Source organism: Hippocampus bargibanti, linkage group LG17 (assembly GCF_051943395.1).
Source record: "Hippocampus bargibanti isolate YZ-2025 linkage group LG17, ASM5194339v1, whole genome shotgun sequence".
Taxonomy (NCBI): Eukaryota; Metazoa; Chordata; class Actinopteri; order Syngnathiformes; family Syngnathidae; genus Hippocampus; species Hippocampus bargibanti.
In genome coordinates, this window is record NC_142750.1 from 11,563,655 (window position 1) to 11,586,917 (window position 23,263).

Here is a 23,263-nt window from a genome sequence, read left to right on the forward strand (position 1 = left end):
GGTCACGAGGGTGGACGACAGAACAAGCGTGGGCGCGAGAGAAAAGATGCGCGTTACAGATACTCCAGGCCCCGCGTGAGCGCGCATGTCGTTGTAATTCTTTTGTTGGCTTTTAGATTGTGGTAAATTCACCAAATCAAAGCCCAAATAAACACAAGACCCACTCTGTTCGGACGAATGTCGCATGAAAACACCCTCTTTGTTAACTGCATACGTACAAACGGCCATCGTATTTTCGTCATTTTTGTGTTCAAAATATGTTACTTATGTAAACAATTGATTACCCTACGATTTTTACTGCAGTAACTAATTCCCTCGTGCAGTTTTGACAATGTATCAGAAAAACAGTGCCTATTATATACGATGCAAAGGCAGACGGAAAATCAGGCACGAGAAAGGGCAGCCATGATATGACGTAATCAGGTGGCAACACGGGGGCCTTCCGCCGTATGACTGCGCGCGCTAAACCGTCACATTTGTAGTTCATTTAGACACATTTATCACTATATATTTGCTATTTGACATTTGATTGCATTGGTGATATTACGTGATGGAGGAGGTCGACGTTGACCCGACGATTACAGTAAGATACATCACTGTCTAAGTTTCTCGTAATTTTCTCTCAAAAAAAAAAGCCAAACGTAAACACCCCAGCCAAACCTTTCCAATCTTCCACCGCACGACACATTCTATTTAGTGCTGTATCATATTCGGAGATGGCAATTGCCTGTTGCTCTTGTGCTCATGTCGTGACTTTTTTCCCCCTCACAGAATATTCCAATATCCAGTCATGGGAAACATTTGGGGTTTGCCTGTGGTCCGGGAGATATCCTCGTGTATGAGACCCTTTATAAACCATCTGGTGTGTATTCAATGGATATAAGAAACTCTCCTCACCCAAATCACATTTCATGTACATTAATTCAGCAAATAGATCGGAATTCTTTCTAATATAAATGATCATCGTTGCCAAAAATACTGCTAGGGATAACCCCTACCGACTTGCTTGTACCCTCGGTTCGCAGGCGCTTCGGGGTCATGCAGCTCCTTCATCCATGAGGTTAGGAAAGACGAGGAAATTCACTCCCCCATTCTACGCAAGCTCTTCAACGAGTCACACCACATCTTTGTTGGCCTACAGACAATCCAAGACGAAATCCCCAACAAGAATAAGAAGTCCCAGTAAGTTCAACTCAAGATTTATCCAGTTCACACTTAATCATTGTGTCACACGTTTTGTTTCTCTTTAGATTTGTCAGCATTAGTAAAAATTATCGATCTGTAATACGGGCCTGTATCGAAGAGCTTCAACAAGTTGCAGGTCTGTATGTTCTTTCTACGATTATGGATTGTTACCAGCTATTCATTAATGTTATGGTTTGTTGCCTTTTGTTTTTTAGTTAATACGAAAGACTCAGTGGTGTGCACACAATATGGAAATCAGGTGTGTATTTTTTGACATTCACTATGATTCTAAACATTTGTTAAAGAAAATACCAGAAAAAGTGTAATGACTGTTTATACTGCATTTGCATTCTCTTCACATTTTTGTTCTGTTTTAACAGGTGTCAATCCTGCTGGCCATCGAACTTATCTGGAATCTTTGCGAAGTCCTCTTCATTGACGCTGGTCTGTGTAACTCTGCCCAAATTTTGTCTCCCTTTTCGGAATGCTCAGCCAGTCTGTTTGTCATTTCTGCTCGTGTCATTATGATAATAATAATAATACATTTTATTTATAAGTGCCTTTCAAAGCTCTCAAGGACACTTTACATTAGCAGGGGCCCTGTTGCTTCACCTGCTGGACTGGGTGAGATTACACAAGGGTGACGTGGACGAGAAGGCGACGCACGTGCTTAAAAGCGAGAGTCCCGCCGAACACCGTGACTACTGGGACGTGGTAGGTAATGTGCACAAACTGCTTGTGAATTCACCTCCACGAATGATGGCACTGTATTGCACAGGTAGTGGGCTATGTGCTGCAAGGCCGCTTGGAAGAAGTCAGACAGTTGCTGGTGAAACAGGCCAGTCTCCAACCTGCTGCCATATATATGTTCAAGCTGATGGACAACCTGCTGAGCAAGATGCCCTTCTATAATGTAAAATCTTTTTTTGTGTCCTGTTATGACTGTTCAAATTGTTTAAGCAGACGGATCCCTACATTTGGATGTGATTAGAGGTCTTTGTCGGTTTCAAATTCTTGTTTCTCTTCTGGTTCGGTGTTCAACGAAGTTCTGTGATAAAAATATCAGTGACGACGATAGATGGTGAACAAAAAACTACTTTATTCTAGTGAGACAGAAAAAGCACTTCTCTCGTCTAGGCAGGAAGCGAAGGCAGGAGCACACAGAGCAAAGAGCACAAAGAAAGAGAGGGAGCCTGCCTCCTCAGACTTAGTTTAAAAGAATACCGCGACAGTCTGTTGACCAATCAGTTGCGGACAAGTCGATCTTCCGTCCAATCGGCTACGACCAACTCAGTGTTGGGAGGACCTTAGACTGAAATTTGGAGTTGTTGCCTCTTGCAACAACTATTGAATTAATAAGCTTGATAATGCCATGTAAACTAAATTAAACATGCAATAATCATAGTATGTACTAAGCTAAACATGGAATAAATAATATGTTTATTAATCTAAGAATGAAATAACGTAATATGTTTACTAATGTGCATAAGCACTCTATCAGTCTTCTTATCAACTGCAGCACTGTGCACTAAGTGCACTTTATACTTCGCAACTAAGTTTTTTTTGTTGCGATTAGTCGCCTTATTGTGTTTCAAGTTGTTTAAAATGGGCCAGGCAACTTTTCAGAGTTGTCTGCCCGGGCGTCCACTAACGTTTTGTCATGAGTTTCAGACACTGCCATAAATAAATATTACAAATTACCTAATTCAGGAGGGAAAACATTAACTCACAAGGTGTGAATGTAAGACTTGCCATTCCTCTTTCTCCCTCATAGAAGATGTCACCAGCAGTTGGTTTTGTGAATATGATTCAAACAGTCCCAAAACAAGGCCCACATTTTCAGAGGCATGTCATTTGCTTGAAATGCCAAACAAATTAACCCAGGACAAGCAACGGCGGTTACATTTTTCTTTAAACCCCTAACTGAATATGAAATGGCGGTGCATGCGTTCTGTGCATATCATTCACAGAGTAACTCCACGCATACATTTTATATTATTACATACATACAATGTATTATTACATTGGACCGAATTTGGCAACCCGGCTGTAATGCGGGACGGGAGGCATTGAAATAAATGTTAAAATTGTCATTCTTCCTTCAGCTTGGTGGAACACAGATACCGACAGAATTTGACGTCAAGTGGAGACACTGGCACGAAGAAGTGAACCGCTGCCTCCAGGACAACTCTTTTGCTAGCAACCCACATCTTGAACTCATAGCCAAGGTAGGACCACCCTTGCCAAAGTGCCTTCCATCAAGTGTCATTCCTTTTTTTTTTTACATAAATATTGTTTCGATGAAAAGGTTTCTTCAGCCGTCATCTGTATTTCTTTGAAGGTGTCGGACGTGAACAAGATTTTTCAATCCTTCACAGATCACCTCAACTCGGTAGACATCAACATTAAATTTACTCGTAAGGACATTAAAGAGAACCAACGAGCCTTCTTGGATTGTAAAGTAATTATAAAAGAGGACAGAGCGCTAAAAACAGAAGTCTTTAGGAAGGATACGCACACTGACCAATACTTACTTTTCGATTCTAACCACCCTTTACAACACAAACTAGGAGTTATCAGAACCTTCCAGCATAGGGCTAAACCAATACCAACAAGCGTTGAAGGTAGAGAAAAGGAGTCAAAACATATCAGGAGAGCACTCACAAACTGTGGGTACCCTCAGTGGTCATTCAACAAATGCCAGAAAGAAAGAATAGGGAATGAAACCAAAAATTCTGAAGCTACAAAAAGGAGAGGAGTAGCATTACCTTACATTGCAGGAGTCTCTGGAAAACTACAGAGTCCTTTGGCAACACAAAATTCCTACTTATTTCAAACCGATAAACACGTTAAGGCAAAAATTAGTGCATCCAAAAGATAGGCTGCCAAATGAAAAACAAAGTTATGTAGTTATTCAATACATTGTAAGAATGAAAATTGTAAAGAGCAGTACATTTGGGAGACTAAACACATTCTCAAAAAAAGACTATCCACATCGCAGGGATAATACTAGTGGGCCTCAATCGGCAGTACATATGCACCTAAAAGCTAGCAACCACTCATTTGACAACAATGAGGTTAACATCTTAGCGAAAGAACAGATGTTTGAAAGGGGAGTAAAAGAAGCAATTTTCATAAAACAACTAAATCCTTCATTAAACCGGTTTGGTGGGGTGAGGTTGAATTTGGATCATTCGTACAATGGCCTGCTTAGGCAACATAGGATTAGTAATACTGATGAGGTGATACCGGTGGAAGTGGGGCAATCAGGCCAGTCGTTAGTCAGAACAGTAGGAACAATCAGTGGAGCTGCAGGGAGTAGTCCTCTGCTCCCCTCAACCTGAGAGCAGGGACCTATCATAGCAGAGTCCGACACCACCATGTCTGGACAGTAGGGATATATATATAGGGCCAAACTACCAGTAAGACTTTAGTTTGCTGACGAAGTTTCTTGGATAAGAAGCGAAACGTCCGACACCTTCAAAGAAGTACAGATGACGGCTGAAGAAACCTTTTCATCGCTGGACCACTCCTGTACGACTGAGAGCTTACACATACGTATAAATGTTGTTTATTATTTTGCTTTGTGTTGACTATTATGTGAAGAGGCTTTGTTACAGCTGCAGCTGTTGTGAAAGCGCTATATATATATATATATATATAATCGATATGTATTGTATGTTTTAGTTGTATCTCCTTGAAAAATCCATTCTTTTAGGTTGAATTTCCTGTCATTTTAGATCTTAGTAGGAGATGAAGAAACTTTGCTGCAACAGAAAGAACTTGTGGGCACCTGGTATCACTTCCTGGTCACAAGACTCCTCTATTCCCACCCCACAGTCAAATCTACCGAGCTGCATTTCTACGCCCATGTATAGTCACAACCGCACTAAAGTTTGCAGCTCGCTCCACTTTCAAATCTCTAACGTGTTTGTGTGCTCTGCGCAGTCATGCATGACCATGTTTCTGGACCCCAGGAGCGTGCCAGAAGCCCTGGACAGCATCTTACTGGCCGCTTTTGAATTCGACATCCATCAGGTCATCAAGGACTGCAGGTAGTGTTAAATCGTGGAAATTCACTCTTCATTCACGATATAAATGAGTAATATCGTAGATGTATTTATCCCTCGACGCATCTTGAGAAACTGCACACAGCCACAACGTTGTTGCTAAATCCTCCTTCCTTGTGTGTCGCCTCAGCATCGCCCTCAACAATTGGTGGTTTGTGGCCCATCTGACGGATCTACTTGATCACTGTCAGCTCCTCCAGTCTCACAATCTGCAGTCAGTCGCATCCTCGTGACGAGACGTGTCGGTCGCAACGAGTGACATTTGACGCAAAGATGCATCATCGCCTTCTTTTTGTCTTTTTAGCTTTGGCTCCAACTTGAGAGAGTTTCTGCTGTTGGAATATGCATCCGGTCTCTTCACTCACCACAGGTGGGGGCTTTTTCATTCTTGTCCCAGTGACTGCCGGCCGCTTTCAAAGCAAAGTCGGCAAGATTGAGAGCCATTTTAAAGCATCCAGACGGATCTTTCAAGAGGCATTGAGTCTGTCACGGTATAAGAAAGAAAGAGATTGTTCCTTCACCAAGCAAAACACAAATTGCCTTTTCTGATCTTTAGTTGGCATTAGAACTCGGGTTGGTTAAAAAGAAGAAAAAAAAACATTTGACTACAAAGTTGAGAGCTTTTGTGAAAGGAAATGTCAAACTGAAAAACAAAACCAAAGGATTTTGATGACTTCTCCCATCCATTGCGAGATGTGCAAAAATGTGTCCACTCCAGTGCAATGGTTTGTCATTTTCACTCGAATTCCAGGACCCACTGAATGTTGAGTTTTAGGACTACATAAACATAAAAAAGTTAATTCCTAAGTTATATGGATCTGGAGTTATGTGAGCTTGAAAGCAGGGCGGCTGTCCAAAATACAATGCAATATTGGTTTATAGCGCTTTAACAACAGCTGAAGCTGGAACAAAACGCTAACATGGAAAAAAAGGGAAATACTGCCCCCTCGTGGAAGGGGAAAACATTGCCAGAGGTCTGACCAGCGCTTTATCGGCAACTCCACGCAAGAAAAACCAAAACCCAAACAAATTCAGGAATGGCGCTCCACGTCATATTTTCAATCCCCGAATAAATTCGGGGATGGCAGTGAATGAGTTAAAAAAATATTCACCAACTTTTTTTCTCTCTCAACAGAGATACAACTAAAATACCATTATAGTCTTATTTTTTTTCTCCCCAATTTACTCAAGCAGCTGCATCTCTGAAGCTAGCTCAATTTTAGCTAGCAGCACAAACTATAGAATTGAACTTCTTTTCCTTTCGGCTTTGCCCTTCAAGGGGTCGCCACAGCGAATCAGTAATCTCCATCTTCAGAGGTTTGATTCGCATGTTTGTTTTGGCCCAGCTTTTACGTCGGATGCCCTTCCTGACACAACCCTCTGTATTTATCCGGGCTTGGGACCGGCACAAGAAGACTTATGTCCCTTTGTGGCTACAGAACAAGCAACTCGCTCAGTAAAAGGCTCCCAAACACAAAATGGTCATCGGCACAGCAACAATCAAAAAAGCAAAACTTTACTCACCATTTGATGACAATGCTCTGATTATTATTATTATTATTATTATTATGACTATACAGTAAAGTCTCGTTATATCGATATTCTCGGGAGTCGGAAAAAATATCGATATAACCGGACTATCGATATATCCGATCCTGCGGCATGTAAATTTTCTCCTTGCGTTCATAGAAATAGTATCGTAATAAGCAGTACTATCGATATAACCAGACTTTACTATAATTAAAAATGCATCTAGTTTATTTTACCTTTTGTTGTGATTGTCTTTTTCTCCAAAATCCTTTGATTCTTACCTGAGCGCATTCTTGTTTTCAGTCTATGGCAGTTGGCCGTGGACTACTTTGACCACTGCCCGGAGTTTGGCCGAGTCTACCTGGAACTGCAGATGGAACGCATCCCTTTAGACACGGAGCGCAAAGCCCTCAAGGTGCTCAGGATCTGCGAACAAAGGCAAATGCCAGAGCAAGGTAACATCTTTTTTGACGTTCTCTCTCCCTTTTTTCAAGTTTTGTCATTTTTATTTGACAAAGAACTTTTGTTCTCTTCTTCCGCAGTGCGTAGTATTTGTAAGATCATGGCCATGCGCGCTCTGAGGAACAACAGACTCGGTTCCGCCCTTTCCTGGAGCATCAGAGCCAAAGACGCTGCCTTCGCCACCTTAATTTCAGAAAGGTTTGTTTGCGCCTCAAGAGTGACGGAGATTGCAATCAAGCCATCAAATCAGCTTCTGTTTATGCTTGTGTCCAGGTTTTTACAGGATTACCGTTCCAGGGGGTCCTTTTCCGATCTGGACCTCATAGACAATCTAGGTCCGGCCATGCTGTTAAGTGACAGGCTCACTTTCCTCGGTAGGCAGCAAGTTCATAAAAACACAGTTTGATTTTTTTTTTTTTTTTTTTTTTTTTTGATTGGCATCATGAGCAGTCCAGGTCCATATTTTTGCTCTTTGTTTTGTTCTCCCATCTGATATCCTGCTCCAGTTGCTCTGACATTCGCTTGATCACCATTCACATTTGTTATTTTGAAGGAAAGTACCGTGAGTTCCACAAGTTGTACGGGGAGAAGCGTTTTAGCGAGGCGGCTAAGCTTCTCCTCTCCTTGATGACTGCCAAGATCGCACCCAGGAGCTTCTGGATGACGCTACTGACTGATGCCCTGCCGCTGCTCGAGCAAAAAGAGGTTAGGAGGGAAAAACATTTTCAATACAAATTGGCCACTAACATATTATTTATGTCCCTAACCCCAGAAAAAAAAAAACAATTTCAAATTCTCTTGTAGAATGTTTTGTCCAAATGTCAGCGATATGCAAAATATTTTACCACAGATATTATCATAATACTGACGTTTCTTTCGTAAATTCAGTCAAGGACTCCATTTCCCCTCTGCAGTACAAGTAGTGTGTAACCGCAGCCTTTACTGTGGCGCTATATAATGTACACCACATTATATTTTGAAAAATTTTATGTACAGTACAGTCTCGTCATATCGATATTCTCGGGAGTCGGAAAAAATATCGATATAACCGGACTATCGATATATCCGATCCTGCGGCATGTAAATTTTCTCCTTGCGTTCATAGAAATAGTATCGTAATAAGCAGTACTATCGATATAACGAGACTTTACTGTATTTATATACTGTATTATATTTGGAAAACATTTTTCATTCATTGAAGGTATGCCTTAGAGGTGTCAAAGTCAAGGCCCGCGGGCCAAATCCGGCCCGCCACATCATTTTTTTTGGCCCACGAAAGCAAATGAAACTTGTGAAATTCCATGATGCTTGCTAAAATCTGAGCCAAAATTTCATATTTTTGGATGTCGACCACAATAACAATCATTATTCTTGACTTCAGATTTGAAAACTAGTAATTCATTAATTTTGTGTGTGCTCTATATGTAATATGTGAAGGGGATTAAACATTCTAATGGCTTCCCCAAATTCATAACGGCCCTCGAGAGGAATCCATAACTACAATACGGCAAAAAATTACTTTGACACCCCTGCCTTAGACTGTATATTGAAAAGGTTTGAAAATACATTTATTGTGGGTGCGCCTTATACACCGGAAAATACTATAGATTGACGGAATGGTTCGTGTTCATACAATTCAGGTCATCTTCACATCAGAGCAAACCTACGAGCTTATCTTCTGTTTAGAGGAACTCACCTCCTCCTGCAACACTCCCACCACCGCTTCCATAACTGACACCACCATGCAGGTAGACATCGCTTCAATCCGTCAAAGCTTGACTTCAATCCATATTTGAAATTTGGACATATGCATGTTTGCTATTTGAGGAGGAAGACCTGGAGATGACCAAAGTGGAGCTCCTCAGACTCGCCATGGCCAGGAACTTGGCCATGGCCATTATCAACGAAGGCACAGTCGAAGTGTGAACTCTCAGCATGCGCAGTAACTCTTTTCTACTGTTTCTATTCATTTCCAACTAAAATCCCCTGTTTGATAATGAACCTGGTGATACTTCTTCAATGACACAACAGCTTCCATTCACACAAAAATCTTTATTCATGCAGCAAACAAACTGAATGTACAAATGTAAATATCACATATTCACAAACGACGATACAGTAGTTCTGCATTATGTACACTTAACTCGCTTCTGTACATCTCATGTCCAAATGAGACCGATGAGTCAACACCATGACTCAGTTCCACAGCTGACTATTTTTAAATTTGTCTCCATATATTTTATTTCACATTGTCATGGTGCGGTCTTCTTAACTAACAATAAACCGCACGGCAAGTATCGTGAACCCCCGCTCGTAGTGGGGGTTAACAACTGCTTCTAGATGCCACAAAATGGCAACAAAGCACAACCGTTGCCCCAAAAAAATCAATTTTGGTCTTTGGCATAAAGATTTAAGACAACCTGCCAAACTGAATCCGCGATACTAGGAAGAGTTGAGGGGGAAAAGGATCATCCGAATAAGAACAACCTTCAATAACAAGCGTTAAATGAAACAAAAGCTGCGTTAGAACTCAAGTAATTTAGTTATTACAAAGTCTAATCCTTCTACAGTGACAAAAATCAAATAATATTTGCCACGGTGACATTTGTTTAAACTGTAAATAAATACTACAAAGAAATGCTCATGCTGAGGATCAGCCTTATGTAACACCCATTTTCAAGTTACAAATCTGAAAATGTGCTCGTTTTTTATTTTCAGGTGTGACGCAGTCAAGATCAAAGTCACAAAAGAAAAAAAAATCGAATAAAATGGTCACATTTTGGTTTTAAATTATTCCGTCACCTACTTTCATTGCAATACCCCACATGTCAAGACTGACCCTTTTTACAGTAGAGCACTCAGAAGTCAAGTATTTAAAAAGTAAATCTTCCGGAATATATACCCTTTAAAGGACAACCGACGTCTCCGGAGAAGTTGTGTCCATAATTTGTAAAATGGCTTCAAATGACTTCTACTGAGCGTATTTTACAAAGATTCCGCATATCGCAATATTTTACGTTTTAAGATCCGCACTGAATATTCAGCAAGTCTTGTTTTTGAGTTGGTGATGATACCTGCCGTGATGTCACAGTAGGTATTGTCACTGACCAAGAAAGCGCCACACAATGCTTTTGTACTTTGGCACTGAAAATCTGTGTTGACTGTTCATGGTGAAAAAAATTGTAAGGAATTAATCCTGCACTGAGCATCTATTTGACTTTCCACTGAGCTTTCCACTGAGTTTTGTCGCCATCATCTGCCTCTTTTCGGTGCTACATTTCCCCCCTTCAAAATGACCGGAGTAACTGACTCCTAACTGACATCAGAATAACGTTTTATAGCATCTAAAATACCCAAAACACGCAGTATGATATTTTTAGACAATGGCTTCAGATTCGGAGAAGATGCTTTCTTGTTACTCATCCAGTTATGAATATGATTCAAATAGTTCTGAAGAGGAAAGCATACATGTTTGCAATCGATTAAAGAATGTATTCCGGTCATTTTGATGCAACTGGAGAGATATGTAGTGACAAACTCTTTAGTACTCACAGTACCCAAAAAAGGCAGAAGATGGCGACAAAGCTCTGTATAAATTGTCTCCTGGGACGTTTTGTAAGCGAACATCAAATACACTGGAGAAGTCTCGGCGCAACACACAAGGATTCACCATCGCGTTATTTGTGTTTTCCTTCTAATTTCGCCATCAACACGAAGTTTTCAGACCAAACAAAGTACCACAAAATGCATTGAGGTGATGCAAGGTATGTCCTTTCTCGGTGAGGGGCGTTCCTTCAGTGACGTAGGGTGAGGACTCGTCACTAACTCAAAAACATTCGGAATATTCAGCGCGAGTCTTAAAGCGTCAAATATAGCTATAAGCGGTGAATCTTTGTAAAATATGCTCAGTAGAAGTCATTTGAAGCCATTTTACAAATTATGGACACAACTTGTCCGGAGACGTCGGTTGTCCTTTAAAGCTGACCGTTATCATATCAGTGCTTATCTTTCGTTACCTGCAAAAACATAAAAGCTAAATAAAATCTCAAGTAACACTAAACCAACTAAAACGTTGAGTTGTTCCAACTAATTGTCTTTACGCTGTGATGATAACTCGCTTCATAAAATTTCCTTCGTGAACTGAGTGTCTGTTTATAGGTGCCCCCACGCCTCAGGCGAGGGGAACTGGTCCACCTCCCCCACCTCATTACACAGTACATCCCCAAGCGTGAAGGCCAGCTTGTAGCGAAGGCGAACCTTTTCCTGAAAATACGCCAACGACTTGAGTCAGCAAAAATTGAGCGAGTGTGAGCCTCAAGGGGTAATGTGACATTGGCGCGAGTGGGTTTGACTCACCTTGGTGGGATTGGCCAATAGCATGATCTGCGTAATGGAGGCCGGAGGTAAAATGGGGTTAAATGCGGCCAATTCTGTTCCTGAAGGAGGCTGTAGCTTCACCTTCATTGACTAAAACAGGAGCAAAAAAAGATGGTTCACTTAAAAAAATAACAAAAAACACGACTGGTATTTCCCTTAAAGGACAACCGACACCATTTTTTTGTTTCCTAACTGACATTAGAAAAACGTTTTATAGCATCTGAAATACCCAAAACACGCAGGCTGATATTTTTTGTCATGCAAAACACCAATAAAATGACTTAAAGTGTCCCAAAACTCCTTCAAAATAACCTCAGAAAGTTTCTGTTTCAGAAGGTCCCGCCCCCTTGTTCGCGACGTCTCGCCAAGACGTCTTGTCTTGCTTGAGAATCAAAACAATGGCTTCAGATTCGGAGAAGATGCTTTCTTGTTACTCATTCAGTTATGAATATGAATCAAATAGTTCTGAAGAGGAAAGCATAAATGTTTGCAATTGATTCAAGAAGTCCTTCCGTCTCATTTTGAGGCATGTGGACTCCAATGTAGCGCCCAGAAAATGTACAAGATGGCGCCCAAGCTCCGTTGGAAATGGCGTCCGTTGTGTCCATAATTTGTAAAATCACTTCAAATGACTTCTACTGAGCGTATTTGACAAAGATTCCACGGCTTATCGCTATATTTTACGTTTTAAGAGTCGCGCTGAATATTCCGGAAGTCTTGTTTTCGAGTTGATGACGATGCCTGACGTGACGTCACGTCTCGAACGCCCCTGACCGAGAAAGCGACACACAATGCATTTTGGGTACTTTGTTTGGTCTGAAAACTTCGTGTTGATGGCGAAATTAGAAGGAAAATACATAACGCGATGGTGAATTGTTGTGTGTTGCACCAAGACAACTATTTGATACTAGTTGACACAAATTCCCAGCAGACAAATCAGCCCATTTCCAACGGAGCTTGGGCGCCATCTTATGCATTTTCTTGGATGCTACATTGGAGTCCAGACACCTCAAAATGAGGCGGAAGGACTTCTTTAATCGATTGCAAACATTTATGCTTTCCTCTTCAGAACTATTTGAATCATATTCATAACTGGATGAGTAACAAGAAAGCATCTTCTCCGAATCTGAAGCCATTGTTTTGATTCTCGAGCAAGACAAGACGTCTTGGCGTGACGTCGCAAAGAAGGGGGCGGGACCTTCTGAAAGTGAAACTTTCTGAGGTCATTTTGAAGTACAGTAAAGTCTCGTTATATCGATATCGGATATATCGATAGTCCCGGTTATATCGATACTATTTCTATGCACGCACGGAGAAAATTACATGCAAACAGGGTCGGATATATCGATAGTCCCGGTTATATCGATATTTTTTCGGACTCCCTTGAATATCGATATAACGAGACTTTACTGTAGTTTTGGGACGCTTTAAGTCATTTTTATTGGTGTTGTGCATTTGCCTAAAAATATCAGCCTGCGTGTTTTGGGTATTTGAGATGCTATAAAACTTTTTTTCTGATGTCAGTTAGGAAACAAATGGTGTCGGTTGTCCTTTAAGCGAATTGGAAAATGGATGAATGGATATGTTTAAAAAATCTGAATAGGCAAACACATAGTGAAGGTAAAGGAAAAAATGACAAATATTGCATGTCCACACAAGCGTCTTACTTTTGGTACAGCAGCTTGCAGTACCACCCCGTGAACAGGCAGCGGCGCTGTGTTAAGCATGGACACCACAATGACCAGCACGTCAGGCCTCCCAGGGGGAGAATCGGAAGCAAAATTGAGCAGAACCCGAACACCGTCCTTGTCGTAGGCAGTAACCGGCAGAACTTTACCTACAATAGGAAGGACAGGTTAGCCAGTAGGAAGCCAACGAATATGACAAATGGCAAATGAAGGTTGCAAAAAACGTTCCATGGCAATTCACGTCCATTTCCCAAAGTAAATGTGAACTTCAGTAATATTTGGAAAAATCTAGTTGATGGTAATCCTCACCGGGTCTGATGGCGTCCAGGGGAACGTGCACATTACTTAGGGACATCTGCGCAGTTCTCACGGGGCTTCCTTGGATGGCACGGTGGGCTGGGGACAGGGAGTTGAAGAGCGGGCTACCCGGGACGGAGGCCAGGTTCTGGGCTTTAGCGTGGCTCAGGGCAGGAGAGACGGGCAGAGCCTCGTGGATGAGAGATGCTGGAGGGGGGCAGCTTGACGTGGCCGCGGGGGGAGGAACCGCCGCGGGTGCCCCAAAACTTCCCATTGGCGTGCCACTGGAAAATGTGGAAAGTCACACTGTATTTTCAACGCTGTTTCATATCATAAAATGATTTCAGATTGCTACTAAAATAATTTGATAATAATGGGGTAAAAATATAAATGCCATCCATTTTATTGGAGGCTATATTTTAAGAATCCTGTATATGATACATGTCCCCTGTTAAGCGATTTGTTGCAGCTTCAGCTGTTGTTAAAGCACTATTAAAATCAATATGTACTGTGTAAGAATCTGGAAATAAAGTTGCCATTACAAAAGTAATAAGTGACTTAAAGGTCAACCGACGTCACTTTTTTTGTTTTTTAACTGACATCAGAAAAACGTTTTATAGCATCTAAAATACCCAAAACACGCAGTATGATATTTTTAGTCAAATGCAAAATACCAATAAAAATGACTTAATGTCCAAAAACTGCAAAAAATTGAGCTGCAAATTGGGCATTTTCAGAAAGCCCCGCCCCCAGTTCATGACGTCACACCAAGACGTCTTGCATTGCTGGAGAATCAAAACAATGGCTTCAGATTCGGAGAATATGCTTTCTTGTTACACATCCAGTTATGAATATGATTCAAATAGTTCTGAAGAGGAAAGCATACATGTTTGCAATTGATTAAAGAAGTCCTTCCATGTCATTTTGAGGCATCTGGACTGCAATGTAACGTCCCAGAAAAGAGGCAGAAAATGGCGACCAAGCTCCCTGTGAGAAATTAATCAGCCCGTTTCCACAGGCTGATAAATTCCTTATATGGAGCTTGGTCGCCCTCTTCTGGCTCTTTTTGGTGCAACACGACCTTTTCAGACCAAACAAGCACAGCAAAATGCGTTGACGTGATGGAAGGACTGCTTGATGTGTCCTTTTTTTTCGGTCAGGGGCGTTCCTTCAGTGACGTCACGTACGGACTCATCACCAACTCAAAAACAAGACTTCCGGAATATTCAGCGCGAGTCTTAAAACGTAAAATATAGCTATAAGCGCTGGAATCTTTGTAAAATACGCTCAGTAGAAGTCATTTGAAGCCATTTTACAAATTATGGACACAACTTGTCCGGAGACGTCGGTTGTCCTTTAAATGAAAAGCATCCAAGAAATGCAGCAACTAAATTTCGCACTGATTCCGAGTCAACCCTTTCTTTTTTATTCATTAACACCAGGCTGTTATAATGATCATATAACAATATGTAGTAATGCTATATCTCACACTATTTGTGAATGAAGGGTTAACTTCAGAAACAGATGGATTTAGGATTTTTTTTTTAAATGGGAACTCCAGCTATAAATTTCAATGCATGGTCAAATCCGTATTGCACAAGCTTTGATTAGTTGAATTTCAAAATAAAATATAAAAACAATATGTGACAAATATACATTTCAGTACCCAAAAAGCCATCTTTTGATCAAAATTTGCTTTTGACCAGTGTTATTTACTATTTTACTCTACAAAGTTAAAATAGAAATATCCCAAATCCTTTCAATACTTTACAAAGTCAATTAAACAAAAAAGGCGGTTTTGTGAGGATCGTGTTGTGATCAGATAACGAAAATCAGTTAATATGCTAAAATAGAAAAAGAAAAGTTGTGGTCAATATTTTTTAACTCATTCGCTGCCATTCCCGAATTTGTTCGGTTTTGTTTTTTTTTGTGGGGGGTGCCGATAAAGTGCTGGTCAGACCTCTGGCAATGGTTTCCCATTCCACGAGGGGACAGCATTTGCCTTTTGTCCATTTTAGCACTTTGTTAAAGCTTCAGCTGTTGTTAAAGCGCTATATAAATCAATATACAGTACGTATCTGGATTGTATTGTATTTCTTACAGCCGCCCCCATTTCAAGCTCAGATAACTCCAGACCCATATAACTTAGGAATTAACTTTTTTTCCCGATAAAAGAAGAGGGTCAAAGGTTTCTCACGCTGAATTGAATATTTATGTAGTCCTAAAACTCAATATTCTGTGGGTCCTGTAATTTGAATGAAAATGACAAAAACTCTGACACTGAAGTGGACACATTTTTGCACATTGTCTGGCAGTGAATGAGTTAAATTCAGGAGTTTTATAAAGGAGCACTTGTTCATGTGGCACCTCTGATTGGGGAAGCCTATGAGAGCCAGGTCTTGAAGGTTCTGGAGTGAGGTAAAATCAGGTTCTCCTGCAGGCATGAGTGAGCCAAACAAATCCGTACTTGTCGCAGGAGCCTGAAGACAGGTAAAAGCCTCTGAGCGTCCTTTTTTCCTTACAAGGAAGACGAGTCGGCGCACAAGTTCAACAACCGCGTCTTACTTACTTACTCAAAGGGTTTGTTGCATGAAACAAGCCGAGTTAAGTGTTTCGAATGCAGCACAGAGTCAAGCTAATTGCGTAATGGAAGTGCCAAAATGGCATTCGTAATGGTAAAAAAAATGTGGGAATGAATCCCGGTTGTTCTTCTAGTGCACTGACAAGTGAGGATAAGGAAAAGACTAGTACGGAACGAACATCATCTCTGATTGTGTGCGTAAGTTCACAAGAGTGACTCATCAAGACATTGTACCTGCAGGGAACTCCACTGAATGGATGCCATGTGTGGATTTCCTTTGGACTGGTTGCATGGTAATGCGGCGTGGTCGTCATTTAGTCCTGTGGGATGTGCAAACATTTGATTTATTTTGTTACTTTCTACTTAAAGGACAACCGACATCCCATTTTTGTTTCCTAACTGACATCAGAAAAACGTTTTATAGCATCTAAAATACCCAAAACACGCAGGCTGATATTTTTAGTCAAATGCAAAACATCAATAAAAATGACTTAAAGTGTCCAAAGTCTGCAAAAAATTGAGCTGCGAATTGGGCATTTTCAGAAAGTCCCGCCCCCAGTTTGTGACGTCACGCCAAGATGTCTTGCCTTGCTGGAGAATCAAAACTATGGCTTCAGATTTGGAGAATATGCTTTCTTGTTACACATCCAGTTATGAATATGATTCAAATAGTTCTGAAGAGGAAAGCATACATGTTTGCAATCAATTAAAGAATTTATTCAGTGCCATTTTGAGGCAACATTGGGGGAAAATCTCTCACCCAAAAAAAAAGAGGCACAAAATGGCGACCAACCTCCTGTGAGGAATTAATCAGCCAGTTTCCACAGGCTGATAAATTCCTTATATGGAGCTTGGTCGCCCTCTTCTGGCTTTTTGGTGCAACACAACGTTTTCAGACCAAACAAGCACAGCAAAATGCATTGACGTGATGGAAGGACTGCTACAATGTGTCCTTTTTTTTCGGTCAGGGGCGTTCCTTCAGTGACGTCACGTACGGACTCGTCACCAACTCAAAAGCAAGACTTCCGGAATATTCAGCGCGAGTCTTAAAACGTAAAATATAGCTATATGCGGTGGAATCTTTGTAAAACACGGTCAGTAGAAGTCATTTGACAAATTATGGACACGACTTGTCCGGAGACGTCGGTTGTCCTTTAAATATATGAGCGAGTACCTAATGAGAGCAGCTCATGATCAAGAAGCGAGAGCGCGTCGGAGGCCGCGTTAGGCGGAGGGTGACCGGGGCTGCCGCCCAGAGCGGCTAGCGGGTCCGACGACTGATTGGGAGGCGGCAGCAGGGGGGGGAACGACGAGTCGCACAAGATGTCGGAGAGAGCGCCTGAGAGTGGGACAGGGGCAGGCGCCACCGCCGCCGCTGGAGGGCTCGGCTGGTCCGTGACGGTCAAGTCGATGAGTGTATCCGTCGTCTCTGGCAAATCTGGGGAACAAATACGGCAAGATGTGGATAAAAGGGGGGTACACACCCTGCTTGCGTGTGTGTGTGCTGAATTATCTGACCGCTGCGAGGCTCCTGGCTGTCTCCATTGACAGCCAACCCCTCCACTATTTTCTTGTAAGAGTTGATGACTCTGGAAAGGTCGTCGCTAGCCTGCAGGATGTCTCCTGAACAGAATAAGGCATTCATTCAATCTTCGTTCGGCATTAATCGATTGTGTGGAATTGATGATCGATCGGTTCATGGCGTGAAGTGAAACACATGCCAACCAAAGGCGCAGTTGACTGAGATTTTGTTGCACTTCCATCAGATTAAAAAGAATAAATGGACAAACCTAAACTGGTATCGTTGTCCTCGGCCTCGGTGGCCATTTTGAAAGCGGAGCGTCGCAGCTGTTCACAGCGCTCGCACAGTTCCTAAGGCAGCGAAGGACGAGTTTTTTTTCTGAGCAACGCTTCGGTGTGACTGTGACGTTTGATTCCAATACAAACCTTCATAATTTCCTTATCGGATTCCGAGGAGGCGTTTTTGTCGTAGTGGCAGAGCATTTCGGACAGGAGCTTGACATTGATGTTGACCTCCTCCAGCGTGTTGTTGCGCTTTGACGCCTTTTGCACGCGTACCTCGTCCTGGAGGGGAAAAAAAACAAGGTGTTCACCACTCTGCAAGGTTTGTGGACGCTCTCAGTCGTGCAGGAGTGGTCCATTGAGGAAGAGGTTTCTTCAGCCGTCATCTGTACTTTTTTGAAGGTGTTGGACATTTCACTCCTCATCCGAAGAGCTTCGTCAGCAAACGCAAGTTTGTGCTGGTAACTCCGGCCCAATATATATTCCTTATGGACAGAGGTGGCAGTGCCAGATCTCTGCTCTGATAGGTCACAGCGCTAAGGTTGGGGGAGCGGGACACTACTCCCTGAAATAATCTAACAAAAGAAATAATCAGATTAGCGAATCTAACAAAGAAAGTAATCATATTAGCTAATCTAACAAAAGAAGTAATCAGATTCGCTTCAGGCAGTAGTCTGCTGCTCGCCCAATTTTAGAGCTGGGGCCGATCAGAGCATAAGTCAGGCACTTCCACCTCTGTCCATAGGGATGTATAGGACCAGTTACCAGCACAAATGACAACAGTACAAAACAGTGTTATCAACCATTATTCATCCAAGCCGACTTGATTTTTATATCTGCTAACACACCACCAAACATAAAAATGTCATGATAAGCAAACAGTAAGAATGGCTAGAATCTCGTGGAATCAATTAGATATACGATATGAAATCTTTCCATTTCTGACCGTTACCGCGGCAATGAGGTTCCACGTCCATTTTGGCGGTATGTAAATACTAAACAAAGAAGATAATGGCATGTAATATTTTTAAAATAAAATACAGTGAGACCTCAACTTACAAACACCTTATCTTACAAACTTTTCGTCTTACAAACGTCAAATTTCTGAAAATTAAACCTTATAATAAGCACTATTTTCATAATACACACCCACCACGGCTGGCGGAGTGATCTTTGGCGGAAGCACACGACCGAACAGCACCAGAGGTTAAGTTAGCAACAGTCCTTATAGAAGGTGACTCTCCTTCCATAAGCCATCAACGACCATCAAAAAGGGAAATAAAACTATTTTACAGCACAGTTTATTTCTTTAATTACAGTCCTCATGTAATGTGCCTCTCTTTACAAGCAGCAATTCCCTTTGTCCTTCGACCTCATCACCATTCCATCAAGCATCAATGACCATCACAAATGTAAATAAAGTGACTTTATGATACAATGCAGTGTATTTCTTTCATTGCAATACAATAGCACATTTATTATACATAGAATAAGGTATGTTGTGTGTAGTTTTAAGGCTTATTTAGTTGAAAAGTATATTTCATGGAAACCCGGGAACAGATTATTCCCATTTTAATGGTTTCTTATGGGAAATTTTTTTTTTAGAGATACACACTTTTCGCCTTACACACTCTGTCTGGGAACCAATTAAGTTCGTAAGTTGAGGTCTCACTGTATCTCAATATGTGTCATGACTGGGAGGTGTCTCACCTCTTTCACCATACTTTTGATTAACCTGTTGGCCTCCTGGAGGTCTTCGGGGTTTTTGCTGCGGAGAAGCTCAGCAAGGAGCTGTGGACATGTATGGAATCAATACAAACAAGGCTTGTTTGGAAATACATCAGATACGTTTGTACATGTTCATTGCCAAATATGTCCGCGACAACTACGTCATAGTCACTCCACCACCAACACTATCCAAAACCCCCCAAAAAAACAATTCCAGACCTTCCCCATGTCCTCGTTATCGAACACTGGGTGTTTGGCCCGTGTCGGTGGAGAGGGAATCAAAGTCCGGTCTGGCGGTAACTCTGGATCCTGGGTCGCCAGCCCTGTGAGAAAGAAGAGCGTTGGCATAAACAAAGACAGGAAGAGGGAGGAAAAAAAAGTGCCAATGTCAACCTTGTCTTCTCAATGTTTGGTAGGCTTCATTCATCTTGGGCTCAGTGGGAAAGGCGATGGTCCAGCTGTAGAGCATTTCGACAATCTTTCTCTTCACCTTTTCAGGTGCAGTGTCACCCATGTACTGCAAATTGACAAAATGGAGCACCTAATCAGCCACTGTTTATTTACAGTAATCCCTTGCTACTTTGATGCATCGTGCAAATGGCAGCCTAAGTCACTGCAGTACAGTCCTGTGAAACAACAGCGGGTCACAGAGAGCAGCATACAGCATTCATTAGATTTACTATTGTTATTTTTTAATTTAGTTATCCATTTTGAGGCATTACTGTGCTGTATATGCACAGAACCGAACTAGGGTTCAGTAACCAAAAACACCGTTTTCATTTAGCCACAGCTGACAATGAGTCAACGATTAATGTAGTAAACAAAATTTTCATCACTTTGCTTACTGTACATCAGTGGTCTCAAACCCGCGGCCCGCGGGCCAACTGCGGCCCCCGAAAGAATATTTTGCGGCCCGCCCTGATATTGGATTGGATATGCCTTTATTACTCTCACAGTGGAGAAATGAAAGATTAATGTTAGTGCGGCCCGCATGATTGATATGAATGAAACTTGTGTGTGTGCAGTTGAATATGTAGGCAAGAGAAGCCATGTTTAGGAGAGTTCCTGTTCAATATTTTCTTTATGTTAAGAAAGTTAAAGGTTAAAGAACTGTGAATACAGACATTTGAAACTTTTTTTAAATAATTAGTTTTCCTGTGTTTTTTTCAGTCATCTGTATCTGCCTTATAATAATTATTTTATTTATTACTGGTTAATTTATTTTGTATTCATTTTTCCATTTATTCATTTAATTCATTTTTTTGTGTTATAAATAAAAAATTTGAGAACATTAGAATGTTTTATCTGTGCTTTTCTTGTGGAAATCCTGATGCGGCCCAGCCTCACCCAGACTCTGCCTCCAGCGGCCCCCGGGTAAATTGAGTTTGAGACCCCTGCTGTACATGAATCGTCTTGACTTTGTTGAGATTCGTGTGATGCCGCGTTGTCAACTCGGGTTTTTCTTTTTTCTATTTGTTTTGGTGCTGACTCGGGCCAAAGCTGATTGGCTGAGAGACGACACCACTGGGCAGCATTCAACCGACCTGAATGCTGATCCCTCCATGTGCTCTCGCATCGCGTGAGTTCAGGTTACGTACTGTACGTATTCTTGTATTTTCATTCGTACTTAATACGTCCCCCCGACAATGGCTCCCAAACCTTCAAAATCATCCAGCGAACCCAAAGAGGAAAATGATGACAGTGAGTGAAAAAGTAAAATGACTTGACAAAGGCGAAAATTATGCCGCTGCTGCACGCCATTACGTCAAAGAATCTACGCTGCGTTACAGCAAGACGAGTTAGTGTACTTAGTGAAAATATTATACTTTATTTACTGTATGTTGATAGTACACTGTTTACTTTATTGAATTAGAGTTTTGTACTGTAGTACATACATTTACTGTGCTTTTTTATGCATGTCCTGTACTGTGTTCCAATAATTTTGGCCTTATAAATATGTTTTTTTACTCATACACATGTAAATTAACCAATACATGGAGGGTTCTCTACATCGCAATTTTTCATCTATCGCAGGTGGTCCCAGTCCGTGTTAACCGTGATAAACGAGAGATTTATTTATTTCTTTATTTATGTATTTATTGTGTGTGTGTGTGTGTGTGTGTGTGTGTGTCAGGATTTGTCAATGAAGATGCCCAAATGAAGCTCTATTGATCATCACTGTTTCCAAACAGTTGAGACAGTACTATGCTGTTCGTTAAAGTATCAGTTATTGGAAGGTTTAGAATTACTTCTGTTAACCCATCTATGGTGTTTTACATTTCACAGCTCCAGAAAAATGAAGACTAAAAAGCCAAATTAGAAGTTTCTCTGACTTTGATGTTTGTTATTCTTTCATTCTTTACTGACAGCATCACCCCCAAGAATAAATAATGTTGCTCAAAGCGGTGTCTTTGCATAAAATAATAAATGTTTAAAAACAAAGGTTTATATGTGTTTGAACTGTGTGGGATGGGTATAACTATAAAAATACATATTTTTGTTGGTCTTAAACTGCATTGCATATTTTTCGCTTATTAGAGTGGACTGCCCCAGATGAACGGAGGAGAGTGTACGGCACTTTAGACAACTTACCTTTGGAGACACAACTTTAATCAGCTCATTTAAAAATCTGTATTTCCCAACTTCATTATGAAACCTGCTCCCGCAGTTCTTCATGCATGCCTCTAACACCTACGCACACAATCAATAAATTCAAACAGATCAAGTTGCTTATGCAACAATGAAGATTTTTTTTCTTTTTTCTTACTGTTAAAGCCTGAAGTGCTTCCCATTCTTGCGGTGAGTGGATCTTATGGACCAGTAGTGGGATTGCAATTTGGGGGCTGCAAAACGAAATTACACATTATATATTTTTTCTCCCAAGGAAGGATTATGGCAATAAGAATACTATTAATAATAATGACGTAGAAAACAAACCCTTCCAGTTCTTTATTGACTTGGTCACAGAAGCCAATTATGTACTCCCAGTCCTCCTGTCTGTTTGTTGGGTAAGTGGCTTTATCTGATGCACACGTACATTTTCACAAAAATATATATTGATCATCACTCCAAATGTTGTGTCGATCAAACATACTTAACACAATGAAAAGAAATCACATTTTAAGACCTCCACCCAGATGACTGAAATGATGTACATCTAGATCAGTCACGTCCACAATACCGTCGAAAGTGCCGGAAATACGTGCTGACAGCTATAGCATGAAACAACTGGCTGTGTCGTAGCGCTAGCATTGTAAATTGTACGACAACGGGTGTCTTTTAATTTATACATTTGCAAAAATCACTCACTGAGCCAGGATTCAAGCGACTCTCCTTCCTGATACGCCATCGTAATCAAAACATCGCGAGATGTCACGACCGTGTAAACGAGAGTCGAGTAAGATGCAAAATAATACAAACTAAAAAGAAAAACCATACAGTAAATTGCACATTTAAAATACAATATTAGTCCATGTGTATTCAAACTGATATTTTGAAAAAAAATATGTTAATGTATTTATTATTTTTGAGAAGGCATCTCC

The 23,263-nt window shown here is 41.1% G+C and overlaps 2 protein-coding genes across 4 annotated transcripts; one reads left to right on the forward strand and one right to left on the reverse strand.

The window, feature by feature from the left end:
• The first annotated feature begins 436 nt into the window (after positions 1-436).
• Positions 437-10,374, forward strand: nup85 (nucleoporin 85). Of its 3 annotated transcripts, XM_089019414.1 has the most exons (20): positions 437-583; positions 772-862; positions 1,026-1,182; positions 1,251-1,321; positions 1,401-1,444; positions 1,566-1,629; positions 1,778-1,899; positions 1,964-2,098; positions 3,291-3,413; positions 4,926-5,057; positions 5,134-5,240; positions 5,386-5,469; positions 5,560-5,625; positions 7,089-7,240; positions 7,328-7,445; positions 7,521-7,621; positions 7,801-7,952; positions 8,888-8,995; positions 9,075-9,189; positions 9,966-10,374. In XM_089019414.1, exons 1-19 carry the CDS (start codon positions 551-553, stop codon positions 9,171-9,173), a joined length of 1,959 nt encoding a protein of 652 aa, XP_088875540.1. In that variant the 5' UTR covers positions 437-550; the 3' UTR covers positions 9,174-9,189; positions 9,966-10,374. The 3 variants fall into 3 exon arrangements, with proteins under 3 accessions (XP_088875540.1, XP_088875539.1, XP_088875541.1); XM_089019413.1 differs by lacking the exon at positions 9,966-10,374 and having other exon boundaries at positions 9,075-9,248; XM_089019415.1 differs by lacking the exon at positions 9,966-10,374 and having other exon boundaries at positions 1,781-1,899; positions 9,075-9,248.
• Positions 10,375-10,471: 97 nt separating this feature from the next.
• gga3b (golgi associated, gamma adaptin ear containing, ARF binding protein 3b) lies at positions 10,472-23,085 on the reverse strand. Its single transcript, XM_089019007.1, has 17 exons — positions 23,031-23,085; positions 22,659-22,743; positions 22,489-22,564; positions 22,314-22,412; positions 20,115-20,238; positions 19,941-20,044; positions 19,704-19,784; positions 18,138-18,275; positions 17,981-18,062; positions 17,709-17,813; positions 17,365-17,628; positions 16,425-16,510; positions 15,977-16,089; positions 13,622-13,893; positions 13,292-13,461; positions 11,604-11,714; positions 10,472-11,510 (listed from the first exon to the last, which is right to left on the reverse strand). The coding sequence occupies exons 1-17, from the start codon at positions 23,068-23,070 to the stop codon at positions 11,400-11,402; spliced, it is 2,061 nt and encodes a 686-aa protein (XP_088875133.1). The 5' UTR covers positions 23,071-23,085; the 3' UTR covers positions 10,472-11,399.
• Between the last annotated feature and the right edge of the window lie 178 nt (positions 23,086-23,263).